General features: G+C 40.3%; 1 protein-coding gene across 4 annotated transcripts in view; it reads left to right on the forward strand.

Moving 5' to 3' along the window:
- GUCY1A1 (guanylate cyclase 1 soluble subunit alpha 1) overlaps window positions 1-18,854 on the forward strand; it is a 66,514-nt gene that overhangs the window by 32,060 nt on the left and 15,600 nt on the right. For all 4 annotated transcript variants that reach the window (XM_045798767.2, XM_045798769.2, XM_045798768.2 and 1 more), the window contains 6 exons: window positions 335-703; window positions 4,284-4,345; window positions 7,769-7,827; window positions 9,425-10,134; window positions 11,691-12,176; window positions 16,173-16,316. In XM_045798767.2, the coding sequence (XP_045654723.1) occupies window positions 449-703; window positions 4,284-4,345; window positions 7,769-7,827; window positions 9,425-10,134; window positions 11,691-12,176; window positions 16,173-16,316 (1,716 nt within the window). In that variant the 5' untranslated portion in view covers window positions 335-448. The remainder of the gene's footprint in view (window positions 1-334; window positions 704-4,283; window positions 4,346-7,768; window positions 7,828-9,424; window positions 10,135-11,690; window positions 12,177-16,172; window positions 16,317-18,854) is intronic.

The raw sequence follows: 18,854 nt of genomic DNA on the forward strand, positions 1-18,854 counted from the left end.
AAGTTCCACTCTTGTGGAATCAAACTAGACCAAATGGGCTATAAAAATGGAAGCCAATAGTTTGTGGTAGGGACATTTGGGAGAAAATTATGTTCCATTTGAAAAATACTAAAACCAAGTATTTTACTTATATACTAAAATGCACACCTATTAAAAAAAGATCTTTACCAAATGGTTCATCCATTTTGTAACTGACGTGTCCACAAGAGTTTTCTTTTTACTTGAAAATGACATATAAATGTATGGTCTTTGCTTTTTTACACCTGTGCTTTTCTGGTTTTCATAAGTATACAACATCACTTCTCTTTCTGTTTTGACTTCCTACTACCCGTAGACACGCCAGTCCCCAGTATCCTTGATCTGCTAGTGGCTTCCCTTTGTCAGTCCCACACAAGAAGAACAGCTCACCCAGGGGTGCTCCGTGGCAGGGCGAGGGGCACCGAACACCATGTTCTGCACGAAGCTGAAGGATCTCAAGATCACAGGGGAGTGCCCTTTGTCCTTACTGGCACCTGGGCAGGTTCCCAAGGAGCCAGGAGAAGAGGTAGCAGGAAGCTCAGAGAGTGGCAAAGCAACTCTGGCAATCTGTCAGGATGTCCCCGAGAAGAATGTACCAAGAAGTCTTCCTCAAAGAAAGACCAGTAGGAGCCGAGTCTATCTACACACGTTAGCGGAGAGTATTTGCAAACTGATTTTTCCTGAGGTGAGTACTTACCCTTTTGAGATTTTACTGATATTTTGAAAATCGTAAAATAATATTTTTTAAGGAAAAGAAAATGTAAACACTTGCTTTCTCACCTGCAAGGCTATAATAGATGTAGACTATTTCCTGGAAAGGTATAAAAACACTTCTTGAAAGTGATCACGTTCTTAAATTGTATGTAACCTTCAAATATTTAAGATCTTGAATTCTTTTTTAACAGGATTGTGCATTCTGATGAACTTTATGACTTTGAGCAACTCTTTAGCCCCTCTTATCCTCAGCTTCCTTGTCTGTGAAATGGTAGTAATAACAGGCCCTACTCCCTAGAGTTTCAATGAGCATGAAGGGAATTAATGTATGGCTCTTGCCATACCATAAGTGCCTGGTAGATGTTAGCTATTCTCTTAAAATTAAGTTCCTTGAAGAATAACTTATTTTCTGTCCGTTTTCTTCTAATTCCAAAGAGCATCATATGTTCCCTGCCAATTTGTTGAGATGGGAAAATCTCCCTTTTCCTCCTCCGGTTCTGCGTCTGAAGTCTCTGCGCAAGCCAGACTTGACCTGCTTCCATGAGTCAGAGTCATGGCCGTGTGCTTGCAAATTAGCTCGGACACTTCATGATATAGCTCTGTGAGCTGCGTAGCCTCATGGCACTTCGAGATTTGGAGCACCTTCTGTTAATCCACCTATAAGAGAACCTTGAGGACTGGGCACGTACCTAATGAGGTCACATATTTTAGGAATAGAGGGGTATGTGGAGAGCTCCTCTTCCGCTGCAGGGCTAATGAGAAGAGTAGCTGACAAGTTTTCATGATGTCTTCCTCCCTCTGGCGGCGTTCACAGTTTTAAATAAACTCACTTAATCTGGGAGGTTGGATGTTGATCTAATCCGACTCCAGCTATAATAATCCACTGAACATTTTTAATTCACCCACCACCACCTCTCTGCTTTGTCCGGAGCACTGAAGAAGCGCAGACTGCTGACTTTTAAAACTTAAAGGAACTTCAGAGGTAATCTTGGTTCATTCCCAGGAGGGACTTAGGGAAGTTAAACGACCTGACTAAAGTCACACAGCTTTCCAAGGGTAGAGCATTACTGCTGTCAGCAGTATGGCTAGAGTGACTGAGAAAGAAGAGACTAGCATTGAAGCTTGAAGATGGAGAAATTAGAATCAACAGAAAGTTGAGGGAACTTACTTCCAATACAACATTAGCACAATAGTGCTTTGGTTAATGGCCTTTGAAATGGAAATATTTCATTATTCTCACCCCACCCCAGTTACTAGACAGCCAGCTTTGGCTGGGATGAGCGATGTCGTCCTTCTCAGGGAGTTGTTTGGCATCATCGTCTGGGAAGTGGTTGGGACTCTCATTTCCAAGAACAGAGTGAGACGCACAGAGACGAACAGATGGTGAGGATAGGAAAGCTGGAAAGCTTCCATGCCTTCCCTGGGTCCTGTCATTACCATGTTGGCTTCATTATCTTGTTGGATAAATTCTGAATTCCTGCCATTGAAGTCAGACACATGTTGGAATCTCTTTTAAAAACATTCTAAATACCAATTCTAAATTATATTTTACCTTTTTTCTTTACTTAGAATAATCTGTGTTGTTTGTGAACTCATAGGAATAAACATCATAATTTGACTAGAGCATCATATGGAAGGGAAGACAAAGCTATAGGAACTCTAGGGGGTAAAGGCGTACATTTGGCATTAATGACTAGAATTCTGACAACTGAGGGTATTTGCATCATAACAGTAGATGTCCCAGTGCTTGACGTGTTTGGACTGTGTGGCAATCAGTGTAGCTTACTTCCTCAGCTGTCCAAATGTCAGCATCTTTGATCAAATACAAATTTTTTTTTTACTGATTTTTTTTATGTGAACAGATTTAATGTTTCAATTCTATCAGCAACCTAAAGAAGAGGCTCAAAACAGCACTTGACAGCATTATAGTTCTTGTTTTAGATAATTAGATTTAACTCCATAGTCGTGGTGTTTTGGGTTTGTTTGAGGGTTTTTTGGCGGGGGAGGGGGCAAGTATCCTTAGCAGACTTAGAGTGGGGAGATGTCATTCCAGAGTAGTCGAATAGAAGGGCCTGAAAAGGTGTTATTGCTCATCCAATGCAAACTGTTCATTTCTGTTTTTTTCAAGAAATCCTAAATTTTTTTTCTGTAAGGTCTATATGCACTTTAAAACTGAAAGTCCTTTCCATAACTCACTTTATTAAAACAGAAGCTTGCTCTATTTTGCTTAACTCTGTTACCTCACTTGACCAGTGGAAACTGTTAAGAGAGATATAAATAGTTCTTAGGGAAAAAGGAATTTCCCAACTTGGAATGTAACCAGAAAATTCTCCACTTTCCTCTGGGCAAACTACAGAAAGAATCAACAGTTATATATATATATATATATATATATATATATATATATATATATATATATACACATATAGATACATATGGTTTTTATAGGGAATGCAAAACATTGGCAGACCTGTTCACCAATGCTCTATCTACGTCCTACTTACCAACTAGCTAGAGAAAACAAGCCGTTAAGAGAGATTAATATATCTTCAGGTATTCATAAAGTATATGGAGGCTTACACACAAATAACTTACAATGTGGGGAAACTCCTGAAATACTCAGAAATCAATAAACGAAAGTAAAAGTATAAGTATTTGATGAAAATGATTAGTTCAAAGAAAGGAGATTAGTATAAGTTAAGGTAAATGCAAGATTTGTTTCAAATCAACAATCAGTTGACCTTGGTGAAAGCTTGGGTTTAAGGGATTAGAGAAAGGGGAAAGACAGAGATAGCTCCAGAGTTTTCCAGACCAGGACATGTAAATGAAATATGAAACATAAATTCCCATTTGTGGTTGAGAAAATCAGCAGGAGGGGCAGAGTGTAGGGTTTGTGAAGAGAACAGGAATTGGCTTGGCTTGAGCCCTGCTAAGATTGAAGCATTGGCAGCACATCCAAGAGGATTTCCTGACCCAGAGGAAGTGGTGCCCACAATTCTTCGTGGAAGACCTTGCATTATCAAACTGGAGTCTTCTAATTGGGTTCCAACTCAGCTTGACCCTATTTGTGGCTCTCAGCGAGACCACCCACAAAGGGCAAAGCCAGTGAGCCACAGCCCACATCATCCAGACTCAAATTAGTCAAAGCTCATTGTTTCTTCCCAGAGTTGAGAAACTTATAGGAAACCAGTCTGTTTCCAAAGCATAAATTCACCACACTCATCAGTAAATTCATCACGTGTCTGCTTGACAGAAACTTCCAGGACAAATGTTTAAAATACCTATCTTCAGGGCGCCTGGGTGGCACAGCGGTTAAGCGTCTGCCTTCGGCTCAGGGCGTGATCCTGGTGTTATGGGATCGAGCCCCACATCAGGCTCTTCTGCTATGAGCCTGCTTCTTCCTCTCCACTCCCCCTGCTTGTGTTCCCGCTCTCCCTGGCTGTCTCTATCTCTGTCGAATAAATAAATAAAATCTTAAAAAAAAAAAATACCTGTCTTCAAGTAAATTATTGTTTAAGGGAATGTTTACAACTTTTCTTTTCCATTTTTAGTTGGAGCGGCTGCACCTTGCACTTCAGAGGACATTGGCGAAACACCAACTAAAAGAAAGCAGGTAAATCGAACCACTTGAGTTGTGTGAACCTCCCGTTCCACTTACTGATTCCCTGCAAACAGCCACCACTTAGTGAATGCATTGACCCGTTTCAAATCACTGTGGTGTGCGAGGAACTGGACTAAGGGTTTTTAATTGCCACTAATCTGAAAGTAAGTGCATTTATTTTTCACATTGAATACATCCCTGAACTTAGATTTATATAAAATGTTCAGGACTTACAGCTTTTTAGGAAAAGGTAGAACTGAGTCTCAAGCCTGGGTTTTTCGGGAGCCCATGATTTTAACCATGTTGCCGTATAGTATAGGGCAGCTTTGAACAAGCCATAAGGCCTATTTCCTACAAAGAGGTAATGTCAATACTTCACAGGTAAGGCAGGGATCCCGGGTGATCAGTACAGACTCCTGCCAGAAGGTGGAGCAGGGTCTCAGCGCGGGGGCTGCAGCAACTCCCGCACGCGTTAAAGTTTCAGCGGCTGCATCAGGAGATTGAAGAAGAATCGAAGTAGGGAGGGTGGTCAAAAGGGAGGGGTTGACTCAGGGGGCTTGAGGCAGCAGCTGTTTATCAATCCTGGGGGAGGACGTGTTTCTGCATTTTCATAACCAGCTGGTTATATTTGTGCGCACTGACAGAATCAGTTCCATTTATACCTTTTTCTTGCACTCTGTCTTTGAACATTTTTAAGGAAAGCTTTCTATAAAGCGTTAGTATATAAGATTTTTTTAAAAATCTGCTTTATAGAGTTCATTTTTCAAATATATCTTGGCACATTTACTGCTGGCGGATAATTTGATTGGCCTTGTTTTTGATTCCTTGGAATTCTCAAGGATTATTTCATTTGTAAATAATAGAATAAATACTTGGGTTCAAATGTGCAGAATTGAACACGGCAGCTTTGCAAACCCACACCATAGTGAGGAATATTTTAGACATTCATTCATCTATTTCTCATGAGTGGATTATCTGTCCTTAATTTTCCCTGTTGACTAACTGGTCCAAGACTGCAGGCAGCAGGCAAGCCAAGAAGGGGTCAGGAAGAGTCCAGAAGGAGAGAGTGTGAATCTATGTGTCTGACAGAAGCTTTGTTTACACAAGTGATATGAAAAGCATTCCAGAATGCCTCTGACCTTAATTCTCAGTCAAGCTGATAAGATAGCCAGAAGTCATTGTAGCTACGCTTCTGTGTCTGTCTGCTTAAGACCTTGGCAGCCAGTTGGCTCAAAATTGATTCTCAGGGCTTCGTGTTCTGAAATGTTCCTAAGCTAGATGCTGCGGGGGTTCAGTTAGGTTGTATTCCCAGGAGTGTATCTCTTTAAAAATACCTCAAAACTAAAAAAAAAGAAAAGAAAAAAAATTTTTTTTTAATTCTGAAAAGTTTTTTTTTACCACTTCCTTGATTTCTTAAAGAGCTGATCATACTTTTAAATTGTGCTAATGATAATTATTCAGTTGTTGAAATAAGATGACAAACCTTTTTTCTCATGACTGCCTGCTGATATGCTAAATGGCTTCTCTCTGCTTTGCTTTTTTAGTTCTTGGATATATTTTTCATTTCCTTTTCTCCCCCATCTTCATTTTGGAAAGTCAGCTGCCATTTCCACTGCTCTCAGCCTGCCAACCACTGAACATAACTTTTTTTTTTTTGACTGTTTATTATCTTATATGATTTGAAAAGCAAAAAAAATCAATATATTAAACAATAAACTGTCCCCAAATGAAGACTGGAGCCCCCTGCTCCCCACCTTTTAAGTGAATGAATTTCAATACAGTCATTGTGATATCTTTTTGGGTTGGTTTCACAGAGCGCTTTTGCTTTGTTTCTATTCCTAGGATCTTTTGATCACATCATTATATCTGTGCATGGCTGGTGTGTGTGTGTGTGTGTGTGTGTGTGTGTGTGTGTGTGTGTGTGTCTACAAGCACACACACATCTGCTGGCACATATGCAAGCTTAGTCCTTTTGTTTTTTTGAAGGTAAAGATAGGGGACTTATTTTTAATTGCATTATGTGCTGTTTGGACTAAGTTTTGCACACATCTCATATCACAGGTGCAAGGAATTGGCAGAATTAGGGTTCCCTGAGCAGAAATTTTCTCATTCTTTGGTAAAACAAAACAAAATAGAAATTGCTTAAATGAGAAAAATAAGCAAATCTGAAGATGATTAATATAAAATAATGTATAACAAGAGGTTTGGGGATATCTAGACTCAAACTAAACATAAAATTATATAGTGAGCCTCAACCAATTTAGATAAGAAAGTATTTCTACCTAGCATTTTAAAAAATTACAAGCAATGTACCTTTATGTGGTAAAGTAGTGGACTGAGCAGTTTTCCTTCTTGAAAATATTTCCTTTTGAAACTTCTCTACATGTATTGTGTTTCATTGAGATCTGTTTAAAATTTAGATTTTTGCCTGCTTGTAAACTTGGCTTATCTAATGGCAAATTGAACTACAAATAGAACCTTAGGTGTCTTTTAACTTGTGTTAGTAATTTGGCCAATTTGGTCATAATAAGTCATCGGTATTAGAAATCATAAAAAAAAAAAAAATAAGGCAAACATGAATCAATAAGTCATCCAGTGGAAATAACCAAAACTTTTTATCAGTCAAAATATTATCAACTTCTATGCTACAGAAACCACACAGTAATTGAATAAAGAATAGATTTCTTTAATTACTAATTTTGTACACATAGCTCACTATAATAATGCCTGCGAGATAAATATATAGAACCTTAAACTCAGAAGCAAGATATGCTAGGTATTTGCTTTAGAAAAAAGATAGTGGGGGTGCCTGGGTGGCTCAGTCGGTTAAGCATCTATCTGCCTTCAGCTCAGGTCATGATCCCAGGGTCCTGGGATGGAGTCCTGAGTTGGATTCTCTGTTCAGTGGGGAGTCTGCTTTTCCCTCTGCCCACTTCTCCCTCTCCTTCTGCCTGCTGCTCCCTCTGCTTATACTCTCTCTCTCTCTCTCTGTCAAATAAATAAATGAATAAAATCTTTAAAAAGAAAAGAAAAGGAAAAAGACAGTGAAATATAAAAAGTGAAATCCATCAATGAGTAAATTTTTCCTCTTCCTTGTGTTACCAGAAAAAACCTGGTGGATTTATTACCATCCCCCACTTGGCCATTTCATACTTCTGGTCCCCTGCCAGTGTAAACCTCAATAGTATTAGCCCAAGTAAAGTTAACTTAAAAGGTAAATATGCTTCAAAAAATGATGAAACACTCCAAATCAGGTATATTTTGGGGTTGCACATGTCACTGCTCCTTTCTTGTAAACTTGATAGTCAATATTTGCCTCCACAGAAAAGGCAGCTCAGACTATTTTCTGTCGTCATGTCTGTGTGGACATCTTCTGATTAGAAGTTGTAGCATTCATTTGTCAGTTTATAATTGAAGATATTGATATATTTTCAGGAAATCTTTGGAAAGAGAAGACTTGGAAAAAATAATTACAGACCAAGCAATTGCAGCAGGTAATAGAATTGCTTAAGTATATGTAATTAGGGAGTAATTATACCTACAAAATTAATATTTTTCCTACGAACTAATATTTTCTATTAGTAAAAAATAGTTATCTGTAGAACTAAAATTTTCTCCTAAAATATTCATATTTATTTTTTGGTGACTTCCAATGGGCAGTATTCAGTATTATGTATTGTGTTAATATAAAGAATAATTCTTTTTCATGCAGTGTATTTTTGTTTGACCGAAAACATTTCCTCTTCTTTATAATGTTTACTTGCTGAGACATAGATAAAGCTGCATATGGGAAGCTGACTCACAGACATTTACATGCTTTGGCCTTGAACTTAGCTAAGTATTCCTCACTTATGCATGAAAAATTTTACTCAACAAAGTAAAATAAAGAATTTTTTTAAAGGTTGGAAGCAATCCTGGGAAAAAGGATTAACATTGTTCTCATATTAATAATTAGTTTGAGGGAAGCAAGTAGATGAATAACTTTGTCATACTGTCCTTTTCAAAGTTGAAGGACATGGACCAATGGGTTAAATCTTTCTACAGGTACAAGTTATTAAGAATTTAGTGATGACGATGACAGTGCTGACTGACATACGGAGCCCTTCCTGGGAGCCCGGCACTATTCTAAACATAGTCTCTCCACATCACAACAGTGCTATGAAAAGGGCGCTATTGTTTTTCCAAATTGCAGATGAGAAAAAAAAATGATACACAGAATTTAAAGAATAAAGGAGATTAGGGAAGGAGAAGTTATAGGAAGTAAATAAATACCAAACAAATATTCATTCAGGTAACGTTAAGCAACAAGAATTTTGTTTTGCCAAAAAAAACCCAAAAAAGCAAAAAAACAAGCAAACAAAAAAAAAACAACTTAAAAATGACTTTATATCATCTCTAGAGAAAAATGACAAAATTGAGTTTCATGACCGGTGATTTTAAATTCATTCTTATCTGACATTCCTACAGCTGGAGGCCCTCCAGGTGGGACAGTGCCCCCTTGTCAAGATGTACTGTTTGTCATTAACATAATGATGGGAGAGCTTTTTCTGAAATGAACCTGATTCTGTAATACTGATTGTTCTTTTGTAAGATCAGTCTGTTCAGGGAGATTAAAAATTGTGTATTATACTTAATTTATCATTCTTTTGTAATTACCTGATGGGGAATTTATGTTTGGAGTCTCCAGAGTTGTAGAAACTCATCGATGTAGATAATCTGAATATAGATGGTTAATTTTGGTTGAAACTCTTTTTACCAGCCATAAAGGGAGCTAAATCTTCAAGTCAAATCGTGTTAAAAATAGTAGTAACCATTGGGGCCCCTGGGCAGCTCAGTCAGTTAAGTGTCTGCCTTTGGCTCAGGTCATGATCCCAGGGTCCTGGGATCAAGCCCCACGTCGGTCTCCCTGCTCAGTGGGGATCCTGCTTCTCCCTCTCCCACTCCACCTGCTTGTGTGCTCGCTCGCTCTCTCTCTCTGTCAAATAAATAAATAAGTATTTTTTAAATTTTTAAAAAAAATAGTAGTAACTGTACAGCTCTTCCAAGAATGATAGAGTTGATGTGGCAGAGAAATGTGTTCTTTGCTTTCAGGAGTTCCAGTGGAAATCGTCAAAGAATCTCTTGGGGAAGAGCTTTTCAAAATATGTTATGAGGAAGATGAACACATCCTAGGTGTGGTTGGAGGAACTCTGAAAGATTTTTTAAATAGCTTCAGCACCCTTCTGAAACAGAGCAGCCACTGCCAAGAAGCAGAAAAGAGAGGCAGGTTTGAGGACGCTTCCATTCTGTGCCTGGATAAAGATCATGATTTCTTGAACGTGTACTATTTTTTCCCGAAGAGAATCACATCCCTGATTCTTCCTGGCATCATTAAGGCCGCTGCTCGCGTGTTGTACGAAACCGAAGTCGAAGTGTCACTCCTGCCTCCCTGCTTCCGAAATGACTGCAGCGAGTTCGCCAATCAGCCCTATTTGTTGTACTCCCTTCATATCAAAAGCACCAAACCATCCCTGTCTCCGGGCAAACCCCAGTCCTCGCTGGTGATTCCCGCTTCCCTCTTCTGTAAGACGTTTCCTTTCCATTTCATGTTTGACAAAGACCTGACAATCCTGCAATTCGGCAATGGCATTAGAAGGCTGATGAACCGGAGGGACTTTCAAGGAAAGCCGAATTTTGAAGAGTACTTTGAAATTCTGACTCCCAAAGTCAACCAGACGTTTAGTGGAATCATGGCTATGTTGAACATGCAGTTTGTCGTCCGCGTGCGGCGGTGGGACAACTCTGTGAAGAAATCTTCAAGGGTAAGGAAAATGTCACGGTAGCTGGAGTATGAGAGAAATCATTCCTTAAGGACTAGAAACAAAGAGGTAAAAAGATAGGCATCACTTCAAATGTTTTGATAAAACATTTGTTTAAGACAATTCTAATTTAATTTTAAGACTTCAAATTATAAATTTGAAACAAAATTCTTTCTTCATTCATTTGCTTTCTGCTTTGATTCATTACTTTACAAATATTTATTGGATGTGGTCTACCTTTTAAAATCCTCTCAGAGTATTTCATAAACCGAATTAGATAAATATTTATATAAAAATATGTTTTCAATCATCATCAAATAGCTGGCAGTTTGGGGTAACAAGAGGCATTATTCTGCAACAAATGAACAAAAACGACTATTTCTTAGAGGAGACAACTAAACGGATTTTTTAATCAATATTTAAAAGACATGGAAAAGCAATAACTTTTTTAATTGTTAGAGAATGTTGTGGGGGGTTCTTCTCATGGTAGAGAATTGGGAGAATCATTTAGTCCAAGGAAAGAGTTTGCAAAATCATAGTTGATGGTACAAGCAAAGGTCATATTCAGGCTTACGTGCATCTAACTTTTAAACGTGCATAATTCCGAGATGGGCAGTTTGTTCCCCAAATGAAAACAGTTTTACCACTTTTTATCATAAAAGCAATGTAGCTAAAGGCTCAAAATAGGTAATACTTAAAGATGTTCATTTTTTGTGTGAAACAAAACAAAATACTGCTTGCCACTTCCTTTTTCTCACTAAACAACCCATTTCAGACATTCTTCTATGTCATGAAGTCCCATTTCCCTTTTCCAAAGGCTGTATGGAATCCCACTATATGGTTGTCCTCTACTTAATTTAACCTGCCCCCTACTGAAGGATATTTTGGTTGATTTTGACTCTGCTGCGGTGAACACACTTAGACATATTTGTTCTCACTCATACAGTAAACCAGGATGATCGGCCACTCACATCTCTCAAGGCTTCCCCGGTACAATCCTTTACACTATCTGCTACTATTAAAAGAAAATAATAGGAGGGGCGCCTGGGTGGCTCAGTCGTTTAGCATCTGCCTTTGGCTCAGGGCGTGATCCCGGTTTTCTGGGATCAAGCCCCACATCGGGCTCCTCTGCTGGGAGCCTGCTTCTTCCTCTCCCACTCCCCCTGCTTGTGTTCCCTCTCTCGCTGGCTGTCTCTATCTCTGTCAAATAAATAAGTAAAATCTTTAAAAAAAAAAAAAAAAAGAAAATAATAGCAGAAGCATCAGCATTCCCCCTAGTGAGAAAGCCTCGAAGCAAGGATTTTTTTGCATGGTTTATTGAAAATCATGATCTCTATGTAGTTATTCCAATCTAGCCGTTCCTCAAATGTCCACATGCATTTTAGAATGCACAGTAAATCAGAACTATAAGAAAGCATACTGTTCCTTTTCAGCAGGTAGGGAAAAAATCGAGTTTAAACATAATGGGATCCTCACTGTATCTTCTGCCTTTTCTTTTGTCTCAGAAAGGTGTTGGAAACTGAAATAACCACGACAATGGGTTTGCCTTTGCTTCCCAGGTTATGGACCTCAAAGGCCAAATGATCTACATTGTCGAATCCAGTGCCATCTTGTTCCTGGGGTCACCCTGTGTGGACAGATTAGAAGATTTTACGGGACGAGGGCTCTACCTCTCGGACATCCCGATTCACAATGCACTGAGGGATGTCGTCTTGATAGGGGAGCAGGCCAGAGCGCAAGATGGCCTGAAGAAGAGGCTGGGCAAGCTGAAGGCCACCCTTGAGCAAGCCCACCAAGCCTTGGAGGAGGAGAAGAAGAAGACGGTGGATCTCCTGTGCTCCATATTTCCCTGCGAGGTCGCGCAGCAGCTGTGGCAAGGGCAAGTTGTGCAAGCCAAGAAGTTCAGTGACGTCACCATGCTCTTCTCAGACATCGTGGGGTTCACAGCCATTTGCTCCCAGTGCTCACCCCTGCAGGTCATCACCATGCTCAATGCGCTTTACACTCGCTTTGACCGGCAGTGCGGCGAGTTGGATGTCTACAAGGTAGGGGTGGAGGAGGGCCAGGCCCGTTGGACAGGCAGAAGTCACTGAGACAAAGTGTTGCAGCCAGGACCCCCGAGTTACCTTGCAGATGAAAGGCTTTCTCTGCAAGCCGCATCCTGGGAGCAGGCATTGTGTGTTAATCACGTGGGTGTGCTCCAGCCAGAAATAGCTCCGAAAGGGAGATAATTATTCCATGAAAGGACTGCCCCATTGTCTTCTCAAAGAATAAGCATAGAATGGAGGGGTGATAGGCTGAGTGGAGGATGGGGTGTAGGACCCGGGAATGGATACAGTTTGAAAGTCAGTAAATGGGAACAGATACAGTTTAAAAATCAGTGAACGTGACACTTGACTGTGGCAACTGAGTTGAATTAGCAAGCATGAGATGATTCCATATTAATTAATTAATGGTCTCACTTATTAATGAGATAATTGTATTGGGAAAAATTAGCCTCTGTAAAAGTACAGAAGAAACATGAGTAGTATACGAACTATCTTCAAATAGATTAACTCAATATAGAGTTGACATGGTACTTTGCATGGCTAAGAGGAAAGAACACTGACTTATAAGGCATTATTGAAGAGAGGCCAGAGGGCAGAGACGTTGGTGCAAACAGAGGCCTGTCTTCAGATCTTGTTCTCTACTTGCTTTGTAAACTGGAAAAGTGAAAGCCTTCCGCATTTCTTTTGTTTGTTTTTTTTTAAAGATTTTATTTATTTATTCGACAGAGATAGAGACAGCCAGCCAGAGAGGGAACACAAGCAGGGGGAGTGGGAGAGGAAGAAGCAGGCTCATAGCAGAAGAGCCTGATGTGGGGCTCGATCCCATAACGCCGGGATCACGCCCTGAGCCGAAGGCAGACGCTTAACCGCTGTGCCACCCAGGTGCCCCGCCTTTCACATTTCTAAAACAGAGGAAGTAATATCCACTTACAGAGTTTATATGCATGAATAACATACATTATGTCCCATAAGCTTCATGAACAGGCCTGTTGCAAAGATGATGGTAAATAGTATCTGTTATTCATGATGCAGCAGATTTATTGAACACCTGCCACATACTGGGCATCATTCAAGGCATGGGGAGGCTCAGTAATTATCCCTAACGTGCGCTAGCTTTTTTTTTTTTTAATGTAACTTGATCAGCCATAAGAGAACTAATGAAGTGATTCTGTGTTTCTAGAATTAAAATCTATTTTTTATTAATTTTAAGTCTTTTGCATTATTTTAGCCACTCGCATTAAGAATAAAGCATCCTTCTCGTTTGTGTGGCTTGGATCACCTTTTAGTTTGCCATATACGATCTGGCATTTTGGAGATTCCCCCAACATGAAATAAATACATTATTTTTTTAAGATTTTATTTATTTATTTGACAGAGAGAGAGGTAGCGAGAGAGGGAACACAAGCAGGGGGAGTGGGAGAGGGAGAAGCAGGCTTCCCACTGAGTAGGGAGCCCGATGGGGGGCTCGATCCCAGAACGCTGGGATCATGACCTGAGCCGAAGGCAGACACTTAACTACTGAGCTACGCAGGCACCCCAAAATAAGTACATTATTGAGGAGAAAACAAATATTACTTATGGGAATACATAAGCCTCTGCTTTGTTCCAATCTAGATGCTCGAAATAAAACCTTCCTTTAAAAAATTTCCAGCAGGAAATTCCAGACAGAGCCATGATCCCCTTGGGAAAAAAAAAAAAAAAAGAGGTCCGTGTATAATTACTGATAAAATAATTGGCTTTAGTTAGGCTAAGCTTGATGGCCTCTTGTGGAATTTACTCTATTTATTTGTAGATAGTTTCTGTCTTGACATTGTCTCCTCTCAGAACTGTTAAGAAGAAAGTCTCGCTCTCCCTGGCAGCTGCTGCGATTGCTAGCAGAGGCAGTAGCCCTCTTCTACAAATGTCGACTTGTTGAAACTAAAACGGTTCAGTTATTCCAATCAAGTATTCAGAATCTGTGCCCCTCACCGCGGGGATAGTAGCCACAGAGTTCCGTGGTTAATCCAACCACAACCCAAACTAGATAGTGAATTATCAGCTCTGTCCTTATTTCCACCTTCTCTTCACTTCTGATTTTGCGTGAAAATACCTGGAGACAGCTCTGAATAGATCAGGAAGGGTCTTCGCCAGGAGATAAATGTAAGATGCACAGAATATGTCATCATATGCTCACCTGTGAGTGTGGTGGCTTCCAAGGAATAGTCTAGCTTCCCCCTCACCCCCACCCCGCCACGCCCAGGACCTGTTTGTACCAGGACTTTATTTAATTTCATTTTCTTGTTGTCTTTAGTCTTTTGTTCATATTTCAATGTATTCAGTATTCATTTATTGATTGTTTTAGCAGATATTTACTGTCATCCAGGATTGACCAACCTGAGTGAGAAGATCTCATATGGGGGGGGGGGGGTGGCGAGAGGAGGGCAGGGCTGACCAATGCCAGATTTCCATGTGACAAGGAGAATGCCCGATTAGGAACTCATGCATGGGAGGTGCTATGATAGCATAGAGAATAGGCACCTAACACCAAGTAGGAGCGAGGCACCACTTCTTCTGATGAGGTAACGCTTATTGGGCACCTGAGATACGTTAGCCATTATTTTAGGCACTTCTTATATTCATTGCTGAGGAAAATCTTAAAAGAGGCATGGCTGCCTGATTCATTCGTTAGCAAATATACTGGGCACTGGTAATTTAGGAGTTAATAAAACAGACAAACCAAGACAGCTACCATTCTACTGGGGGAAAGAAGGAAAAATGAACAGATGAGTACATTGATAGCATTCCAATTGGTGTGCTATTCTGGATGAAGTTAAGGAGGAGAAGTGCAGAAGGTAAGGGTGATTGCCGTTTTCTAGAAGGCAGCTGCGATAGGCATTTCTCCTGTGGCGATGTTTTAGCAGGCACTGGAGGAAATGAGGGTCCTGCCAAGTGGCCGTCTGCAGGAGATTGTCCCAGGCAAAGGAGTAGCAAGTGGGAACATGTTTGGTATGTTTGAGGGATAACAGGAGGCCAATGGCACTGGGACAAAATGAGCAAGAGGGTGGATGAAGAAATAAAATCAGAGATTAACAGAAAGGTCAGAAGAACTTTGGAGGCATTTAAAGAGTTTCGGCATTGATTCTGAGTGAAATGGAGAATCACTGAAGGTTTGTCTCCCTTTCTTTTTTCCTTTCTCATCTCCATCCCTCCATTCTAGAAGGTTTGGGTAAGAGGAGTGATATGATCTATTAAGTTACAGTAAATATTTAGAGGAGAAGAAAAATGCAATGATTATGATTTGGTGGATTATTTGTGGATTGAAATTAACCCGTAGCTTCGCCATCAGCATCACGGGCAGATGAAAATACCCTGTTACAGCAACAGCAATGACAATGATAACACTTGGAATTTATATAGCAGCTTGATTTTCAACAGCCTTCCAAACACCATTGTTTGACATCTTGATTTCTATACTTAGTGATTGATAGTCATGTAGACCCAATTATAGTTGCTATGAGAATCCTCAAATCCTTTTGAAAAAGTATATTGTTTTAGTTTTATACCACACATTCTTACTAAATTCATATGACATTAATTGAGCAGTGACTGTCCAAACACTCTACGCTAAGAGCATATCAAATCAAGTGATTCCAGGATCTTTAAGCAATTTGTTATAAACACAAAATATCATTTACATTACATCATTTGCCTCTACAGAGCATTTTACATGGTGGTGAGGGGGAAAACGGGTGAAATGATGTGTTGCGTCAGCCGCTAGTCTGGGAGTAGAAGCCGCCTCCTGACGTGCTCACAGGACCACACTGCACTCCAGAGCAGCGCCTGATGTAAGGCGTCTAAACCTGATGAATTTCCTGAAAGGGAAAGCCATTTCTGAGAGGGTCTGATTGACTCTGATTTTCCAGGGGGCCTGAACACTGCGGTTTCTGCTCTATGACATGCACTATCATTCTTTCCGAACTTGCATTTGTAATACGGAAAATCTGTTACGTGTAGGTGGAGACCATTGGTGATGCATACTGTGTGGCCGGGGGATTGCACAAAGAAAGCGACACCCATGCCGTTCAGATAGCGCTGATGGCCCTGAAGATGATGGAGCTCTCTGACGAAGTGATGTCTCCCCACGGAGAACCCATCAAGGTAAGGCAGATCCTATATTGCCCAGCAATGTCATGGAGAGCACGTGCTTATTAATTAGTTATCCAAAGAAGAGTGCATCAGCCGGGGTTTGGTGGCAGAGAGCAAAACCTCTTCAGTTGTTGAAGCTGGAAGATATTTATGATAGGGTATCAAGTGGCTTACAGAATCACCCAGAGGACTAAAGAAGCCATCTATGAATGAAACCTTCAAAACAGGGCTCCCAACGCGGTGCTTCAGAGTCCTTGCTTTTTCCAAGATCAAGAAGTTGGCTCCAGAGCTATCCCACCCCAGCCGCAGTCAGGAAACCGCGGTGTTCGGAAAGCTGCTGCGTCTGTTACTGGCTGCAGAACAGAACTGCACTTACTACAGTTTGAATCAGTAACATGGAAATCCTGCATCCTGACCCTCACCAGATGAGTGACTGGAACCTGGGCTCTCTGCTACTCATGCCATAGAAAACCCAAAGGCTGCCACCACTGTGCTTGCTCTTAGAAGCAGCAGGGGTGCGGTCACAGCAGAAATCCCGGCTTCTAAGTCTCTTGCAGGTGTATCTGATGCACTAAACCGAAACGCATCTTGAAAACGCAAGGGAGTTGGGAACATGTCATTTTTAGTTTTCCAATCCCTGCAGGGGAGGATGTTACACTATAATGAAAATTGACTGCTAATCCACTCCAATATTTTCCAAAGCACATAACACTCTAAAACTTCTAGATTATCTCAGAATAATGTCTTATTGCAGATGAGAAGATGAAATTACCATGCTAGGCATTAATTTAATAAAATATAAGAAGATTACATTTATTTGTCCTACTTGTAGTGAATCTGCCACTTAAGTTTCATAAAACAGTCCTCAATTGATGACCCTCAGAAATGGGACTTTAAGGGGCGCCTGGGTGGCTCAGTCCGTTGGGCATCTGCCTTTGGCTCAGGTCATGATCCCAGGGTCCTGGGATGGAGCCCCACATTGTCCAGCTCCCTGCTCAGCAGGAAGCCTGTTTCTTCCTTTCTCACCTGCTCATGGTCTCTCTCTTACTTTCTCTCAACTAAATAAATAAAATTGAAGGAAGGAAGGAAGGAAGGAAGGAAGGAAGGAAGGAAGGAAGGAAGGAAAGAAAGAAAGAAAGAAAGAAAGAAAGAAAGAAAGAAAGAAAGAAAGAAAGAAAGAAAGAGGGAAAAAGAAACGGGACTTTGAGGTCATATAGAATCCTATCTGGCATGCTAATAATAGAGAAAAGAAAGAAAAAAATGTAAAATACAAAACTATAATAATTAGAAGCGTAGCCTTGGCTCTCTTCGTAATAGAAGCCATATGTTGAGCCCAGCATTTTTCTCCTTCGTACCCTGCTACCCGATGGAATGGAATCAAACTGAAAGAATAGGAAATATCTCCTTTTTTTTTCAAGCTCTATGTGTTTCTCCAACATGCCATATGTATAAATCATCTATCACTGCTGATTTCCTTACTAACATCCACCCACTCCAGCTTAGAAAGCTGCAGGTGGAGTGTTGATAGAAACCAGAGGGCTGAACGTGGCAGGGAAAGTCAGTAAGTGCAAAGTGAACTTGGAAACAGACTCCTGTTACCCTCCCTATTCCCGAGACATCTATGATGAGACATGTGCTGTGTCCAACGTGGCCCCCAAATGGAAGGCTCCCCCAGCAGGTTTCCATTCAGGATGGGATGTGCATCTTACACTTTGAATCATTCTCTTGTGAATTTGAAATGAAATTGGGGAATTGCTTGTGAATTTGAAGAGTTCCCTGATAAAAACGCTGCAGCATTGAGAACGAAATTAGTGAAATTCAGAACTGGAGAAGGGGAAAGAGGGAGGGAGAGCAGCATGGGAGAAACCAAGGGGCATTTACTTTATCTGCTTTGTTTGGGTTAATTGATTGATTATGAAATAGAAAAAAGTTTTATGATAAATTTATCATAGACAAGTCTAGAATAACTAAGCACAGAGAGAGAAACTGCTTGAACCAGGAGTGTGCCCAAAGAGAGCAGCCTAATCTAAATTATGTGCTTAAATTGTGTTTCATATTTATACACAGAAAATAGACTTGTTCATATTGTTCAGTTGGTATATGTGTAAAACCGTATTCTCCTAAAGAGGAAAATACCAGACGTAACAGATATCTAAGCTTTGCTAATTAAAATGAAATTGTGACAAAGAAGGGACTCTAAAACTAATTCAATCCTGTATTTTATAGTTGAGGAAATAATGAGCGGGACATAAAAAGACTCACAGAAAGTCAGACTATGCATCGTTAGCAGAGTTCGGTTGTGAATGCAGGTCTCTGATTTATAATATAGTGCTTCTGTTTGAAAATTGTGCAGAGTTCGTGATTTGACGTCTTATAGGCAAATGATTCTGGAACATTGTTAGCAGATACCTAAAATTAGCAGATACCCAAAACCAGGCAAATCTAGAGTCTTCTGAATTCTGAATAACATTAAATCATTGAGTACTTGGCCTTTGTTTAAAGTGCATGTATCTGGGGCGCCTGGGTGGTTCAGTCGTTAAGCATCTGCCT

Source organism: Ursus americanus, chromosome 13, assembly GCF_024610735.1.
Source record: "Ursus americanus isolate L20-20 chromosome 13, mUrsAme1.1.p, whole genome shotgun sequence".
NCBI lineage: Eukaryota > Metazoa > Chordata > Mammalia > Carnivora > Ursidae > Ursus > Ursus americanus.